General features: G+C 48.2%; 1 protein-coding gene across 1 annotated transcript; it reads right to left on the reverse strand.

Moving 5' to 3' along the window:
• Positions 1-4,020: 4,020 nt before the first annotated feature.
• LOC127343003 (uncharacterized) lies at positions 4,021-5,671 on the reverse strand. The gene has a single exon (XM_051369071.2). The coding sequence runs from the start codon at positions 5,598-5,600 to the stop codon at positions 4,116-4,118; it is 1,485 nt and encodes a 494-aa protein (XP_051225031.1). The 5' UTR covers positions 5,601-5,671; the 3' UTR covers positions 4,021-4,115.
• Between the last annotated feature and the right edge of the window lie 1,407 nt (positions 5,672-7,078).

The following is a 7,078-nucleotide window of genomic DNA, read 5'->3' on the forward strand; positions in this document are numbered from 1 at the left end:
GGAGTAGTCCACCTCTGGACTATTGGTTTGTTTCAGTAGCTCGATCTATCTCACTCTTGTTCTTAGATCTAGTACCATATGAGCTTCCCAACATGATTATGGTCATATATTTAATTCATATGTGATGGACCTTTGTTCTATGATATTGATATATGTGATTGGAACCTATTATGTGTAAGATGTATTGATAGATGCATATCATGTATCTCATTCTTAAGTACTTGTCTGATCCAATTTGTATGTAAGAGCATGTGTGGGGATAAGTGTGTATTAGGTGGAGTAGCATGGTTGTATAGTGATTGAATAGTGACAACAAATTTAAGATCTGCTATGGTTTTATCTTTCTTTTACTGCCTCACTAGGGATAAAGTGAATCCATGTGCTATAATCATCATGTGACAACTTGATAATCTTATTTGCTGCAATAGAGCTCATTTGGGTTGAAGCTATTCTTTAGGAACTTGGTATAAAATTGAAGGAAAAACATGCCAGTTCATTGTTCCATGCCCGCACAAAACATATTGAGATTGACATCATTTTGTGCATGAAAGAGTGGCATGCAAACAACTAGAGATCAAGTTCATATCAAGTAAAGATCAAGTAGTTGATGTTAATACCAAGGCACTTCCATTTATAAATCTTCATGAGTTTATGTGTAATCTAAATCTTCGCCGAAGTTTACGAAGATTTAGATTAAGGGGTTGTTAGACAAAGTAATATACCATATAGGTATGTTGTAGTGCACTAATCTATACATATATGTATCTCCCTGAACATGTCACGGTAGAGGGTTTTTCTACCCTATATAAACACGTAACATGAGCTAGGGAGAGAGACATCGTTTCGGCCACGTTAATATTTGTAAGCTGGAGAGAGCATTGCTCATGTATGCTAAGTTGCTAACGCAATTGCACCATATCAACATTGAAACGAGCTTGAGGGTTACATGAGTGCGATAGCTCATCCCAATATTTTTTTAGAGAAACAGGGAGGGTCCTCTCCCCAGTTCCATTGATGAATCAACGAAACCAAAAAGGCCCGAGGGTCTCAGTATGATCTTATTACAAACTGAAAGTAGCCAGGATAGTAAAACTAAAACGAAAACAAAGTAAAACTGGCAAGAACTACATGTAACCAGACGGAAGCAGAAGGCCCTTTCCAGGAGCAAAACAAACGTTTCCCAAAAGAGCTTCAGGAGGTGAAGGACTATCAGGGCTTCAGGCTTCAGTACATACGGAGAGATGCACGAGGCCACTTCCAGGGTCGAGGTAGGAGTAGACCAGGTGCTAGGGAGAGCCTTCTTTTTAGCCGATGGAGGAGAATTGCAAGGTCCTTGGCGGGGGCGAGGCTCAGTCAGCCATCCGTGATGCTGAAGCTCATCGACATCTCCTTGAACAACTTCTCGCAGAAACGGTCGACGAGGGGAATCATGGGATCCTTGAAAATGATCCTCCATCTTCTGACCGAAAGCGGAATCATACGAAGAATCTGATGCAAATTAATCCATGGTTGCCCATTAAAGATCATATCATTACGAAATTTCCATATGCTCCAAAGTGTATCAGCACAAATATAATTCAAAACTAGGTGCTTATCGTTTGCAACCCAAAATTTAGCAACAGAAATGTAATCATGGCCAATTTGAATGTTGAAAAAATGGGCTATAATTTTCCATATTTGTTTTGCCACAATGCACTGGAAAAAATATGGTCGATGCTTTCATCCTCTGAACACAAAATGTAACACACAGGTTTATTCATTTTCCTTTTTAGCAGGTTATCCCTAGTCATAAGTTTATTGTGAGACAGGAGCCAGAGGAAAATGTGAACCCTGGCTGGCACTATCAGGTTCCAAACAGCAGGGATGTATATGGGCATGACCCCTCCAAAATTAATGATATCATATAACGAACTAGATGAGTAAATACCAGTTGATTCATATTTCCAATTAGAGAATCACAATCATTTGAAAAGGTAATGCTGGAAACAATCTCCTCAAGCTCCTGCCAAAGTTGCATGAGAGAAGGAGGAAAATTCCTTCTGAAAGAGAGCATGAGAGTAGATCCATCCCAAACTTGGGAAATTGTTTTATTTTGTTCATTACAGATCACAAAAAGATCAAAAAATTGAACAGCTAGGGGAGAGGTACCAAACCAGGTATCTTCCCAAAACCTAACCTTGGTCCCATCCCCAACTTTCCACCTATAACCAAACTTGACACTCGCTGCAGCCCACATTACCCCTTTCCGGAATTGGGAAACTCCAGAAGTGGAACTGCAGAAAATGTTGGGATTGTGAGTGTCATACTTGGCATCCACAATAGTTTTCCAGAGTTTCCCATCATCTAAAGAATATCTTTTGATCCAGGAACTCAGGAGGCAGAGGTTTGCATTGGCTAAGTCAGGAATTCCTAACCCACCAAACTCCTTTTTTACAAATTAACTTCCAATTAGCTAAATGGAGCTTCCTATGACCTTCAAAATCATTCCACAAACAATTGGCCACCTGTGTATTAATAAGATCGAGGGCCCACTTTGGGAATTTGAAGAAGGAGAGAAGATAAATTGGTATGTTGGCTAGACATGCTTTAATAATGGTTAACCTAGCAGCATATGAGAGAAGCTTTCCCCTCCTACCTGCAATCCTTTTTAGTATTTTATCTATGAGGGGTTGAATGTCTTCTCTTCTAAGCTTAGAGTAATGCAGGGGAATACCTAGATACTTAATAGGGAATTTACCCAGGGCACACCCCAGGATGTTAAGAAAGGAGGGTACCTCTTCCTCATTAACACAAAGAGGAATAAGCTCACTTTTCTCATAGTTAATTCTCACCCCTGACACTTGTTCAAAACAAGTGAGCACCATTTTAAGGTTAGATGCTAGGATAGGATCTTTTTCAGAGAAGAGAATAGTGTCGTCTGCATATTGGAGACATATAATCCCTCCAGGGCAAAGGTTTGAGCACAGACCTCTGATGAGGTTTGCATTAGAAGCTTTAATAAGCATTCTGGTTAAAACATCTACTACTAAATTAAATAGAAGTGGGGAGAGGGGGTCCCCCTGTCTTATCCCTTTTCCTGTAATAAAGAAATTTCCAACAGTATTGTTCAATTTGACTCCAACAGAGCCTTGGGTAGTAATTTCTTTAATCCAGGCTAAGAGTTTAGGGCAGAAGCCTCTTTTGTGAAGGACATCCAAGAGAAAGTCAATGTCAGCTTTATCAAAGGCTTTCTCATAATCTAATTTCAGTACAAGGCCCTCTTTTTTTCATGTACAATTGAATGAAGGATTCATGTGCAGTCACCACACTTTCCAGAATAAATCTTCCTTTAATAAAGGCATACTGGTTTATGGAAGTGATGATGCCCATGATAAGAGCTAGTCTATTAGTTAGAACTTAGGTAAAAATTTTAAAACAACAATTCAGCAGACTAAGAGGCCTAAACTTTTTCATGCTACTGGCATCTGGTTCTTTTGGAACCAGAGTTAAAATAGCAAAATTGAGTCTAAAGAGGTCTAGCTTACCCTCATGGAAGTCCTTGAACATAGCCATGAGGTCATCCTTTAGCATATCCCAAAAATGTTGGTAAAAAGGAAGGCAAACCATCTGGACCAGGGGGCTCATCAGAGTAAGAGTCAAAGATAGCTTTCTTGACCTCTTCCTCTGTAAATGGAGCCTCCAAGCCTCTGTTTTGCTCTGCAGAGACACATTCCTCGGGGGAGAAAAAATCACCAGCTATCCTAAACCCAGAGGGCACCACTTTCTTAAAGAGATCTTTGTAGAAAGAGGTGGCAAGATCAAGCATGCTGCTTCCTCTGTGATAGGCCCATCAGGTCCATCAAGGGAGTGGACTAGCATTTTCCTTGTCTTCTGGTTAGCAACAGAATGAAAATAGGCAGTGTTCCTATCACCTGAAGGCATTGATGCAGGAAGATGAAGGGAGGAAGATGGGATGCCTTATGCAAAGCAAGCAGAAGTATCGGCGGCAACCCGCAAAACGGCCACCGATCGATCAGCAAGAACGTTTTGTACAGTTCCTTTATTCCTCCCAATGAAAAAACTCTACACTCGGTTAGCCACCGATCGCATCGCCGCAACCCAGCTCGATCATCTACTTACAACAGTGCAAGCTGCAAGAACACCAAAACGACCAACAAAACGTGCACACTCCTCCTGACACCGGCGCCGTTGTGGCCAGAATTTGCGGCCGATGATGTCGCGTTAGCCGTCAAGCCGCCATGGCCGACGTAGCCGCCGCTATTTTTCGAGCTCAAGTGCTGCGTCGTGCGGCTCCTCACGCTGTCGCAGTCCGCGACTCCGGCCAGCGCTACGACGCCCTCCAGCCCTTCTTGCTTGGCATCGTAGCAGAGCCCCTCGTTGCCGCCGACACGCAGTTTCTTTCCCAGCCTCCACATCATCTGCTTGCCGAATGGTATCGGCCCCACGAGCCGGTTGCCGTCCACGCGGAGCTCGCTCGCCTTCTCCAGCCGCCGGAAGCTCGCCGGTATGACGCCGGTGAACCCGTTGCTCTCCAGCCGGAGCACACGGAGCTGGCTCAGCTCCCCGATCGACTCCGGCAATGATCCTTCCAGCCCCATGCCGGAGAGAACTAGCGTCGTTAGTGCCTTGAGCCCCGTGAAGAAGTCTCCGGGGACCGTCGAGAACTGCATCCGGTTGTCTCCGAGGATCAGCGACCGCAGCGTCGACAGCCTGCCTATCGCCGCCGGGATCGGACCGGACAACGCGTTATGGCTTAGGTCCAGCAAGATGAGGTCGGACAGGTCACCGAGTGCGTCCGGTATCGTGCCGGCCAGGCGGTTCTGGCTGAGGTCGATCTTCAGCAGCGACCGGCATTGCCCGAGGCTGGCCGGGACGGGACCCTGCAGGGCGTTGTGGCTAAGGTCCAGGATGCTGAGGTGTCGGAACCTGATGTTGGGCACTTGACCGGCGAGCCGGTTGTAGCTGAGGTCGAGCAGCTGGAGATGGTTCAGTGACTGAATGGTTGCCGGGATGGCGGAGGTGAGATGGTTGCCGTGGAGGTCGAGCACGCGCAGCGCCGCGAGGTTCCCGATCTCCGCCGGTATCGGACCGACGTGGCCGTTCTGCCGTAGCACGAGGGACCGGAACGCGGGGCCGAGGCGGCCGAGGAATGCCGGGATGGGCTGCGGGTTGGCCGAGAAGCAGCGGTAGAAGAAGAGGGACCGGAGGTGCGGGAGCGCCAACACGGCGGGGGAGAGCGTGGCGCGCGCCGCGTCGCAGGCCGGGAAGGCGGTGTCGTCGGAGAGCGCGCCGAAGGAGAGGGATACGACGTGGTAGACGTCGCCGCGATCGGGCACGCACTCGATGCCGTGCCACCGGCCGCGGCAGACGTCCGCGATGCCCGACGCCCAGCCGTTGCCCGTGGCCGCCATCACCTCCAGCACGGCGCGCTGCTCGGCCGGGTCGGTGCGCGCCCGGTCCGAGAACCCCGGCTGCGGCGCGTCCACCAGCGGCCCCGAGTCCGGTACCACCACCGTGAACTCGCACCGGCACGTCCAGCGCCCGGCGCCGGCCAGCATCACCACGACCACCATCATCAAGGCCGACATCACCGAAGCCATAGATCGATCGATCGATCGCAACGTGCGCAATCCCTCTTCCACCGGAAATGCCGCGACCGTTGGAAATGGTGGGAAAGAAGATGGCAGAGCGCGCAGGTTTTATAGTGTCAGAGGGGCAGAGACGCGGCGAGTAAATGCGGAGCTGATGATTAAATGTTGGTCACGGGATGGAGGAGAAATGGAGTGAATGAACTGAGGATTTGCTTGCATTCAATTGGTTTCACGGGAAATCGGTCGGAATGAATCAAAGATTGCGTCATTCATCAGTGCAATGGGGGCAGCTAAGCTTGCGATCCATCGAGCGTGCGCTACCAGGTTCTATACTTCTATGGAGTGCTACACTGCTGTTCCATTCCGTTTGGTGCAGGCTTCAGCATGTGAATCAGCAGCTTCATCAGCAAAGAAAGAAGAGAGAAATTGATCGATCTGACCAGGCACTAGCAGCTAATATATGCACGAGATGGCGACGTCGCTGATCACTTACCCATCATGAAACTTAAGTTTTTCAAGTAGCTACACGAGTAACGGTGCTATGACGCTACTTTAGCGCGACAATCCTGACACACTGGCGTTCTTCTCTGATCTATATTGCTGCCAATTCTATAACCAGTTCAGGTACTGCAAGCCCGCAATTGCAATGCAGTTCTCGTTCTGCCTTACTAGTTGAAACCCTGAAGATCAACGCAAAAGAATTTTTTTTTTTGTCTATCTTGTTTTCCAGCCCATCATGCATGTGGCGGCCTCTCAGAAATGCTACACTTACGGGGCCGTCGACCGAAATGGTCGAAATCGACCGCACGTCCGTTTGCGTCGGGGTGGCTCTAGCGGCACGACGTATTTTTTGGCCGAATCATTTTTTTAAACATGAAAACACAATTTACATAGTAAAAAAAAACCTAAACGCGTGCGCCTACTGCTGCTCTTCGTCGCTGTCGAGCACGATGAGCTCCGGTATCACCCACAGCCAGTTGCCATCCGGGGGAGCGTACGCCGGGCGCGCCGGCGGTGCTGGAGGTGGAGGTGGAGGCGGAGGCGCCCAGGGCTGCGGCTGTGGCGGCGGTGGAGACGCCCATGGATACGGCTGTGGCAGCGGTGGAGGAGGCACCCAGGGCTGCGGCTGTGGAGGAGGAGCCCAGGGGTTGTACGGCGGCGGTTGTGGCGCCGGCGAGTCTGTTATCACCAGAATTTGACCGAGTCAGAGGTGGGCCGTGATCAAGATGGACTTGAAGATTATATACGGAGGAAATACGTGAATCGGCCTTATATGCAAAGTTTGGGCTAGTTGGCCCGTGTATCTGTAATATAGTAGATCGCATCTTAGATTAAGAGATAGAGTTTTACCCGTGCACGGTTAGGTGCACGCCTAAATTAGAAAGTCCCCTGGACTATAAATATGTATCTAGGGTTTATGAAATAAACAACAACCAACGTTCAACCACAAATCAATCTCGGCGCATCGCCAACTCCTTCGTCTCGAG

Source organism: Lolium perenne, chromosome 3, assembly GCF_019359855.2.
Source record: "Lolium perenne isolate Kyuss_39 chromosome 3, Kyuss_2.0, whole genome shotgun sequence".
NCBI lineage: Eukaryota > Viridiplantae > Streptophyta > Magnoliopsida > Poales > Poaceae > Lolium > Lolium perenne.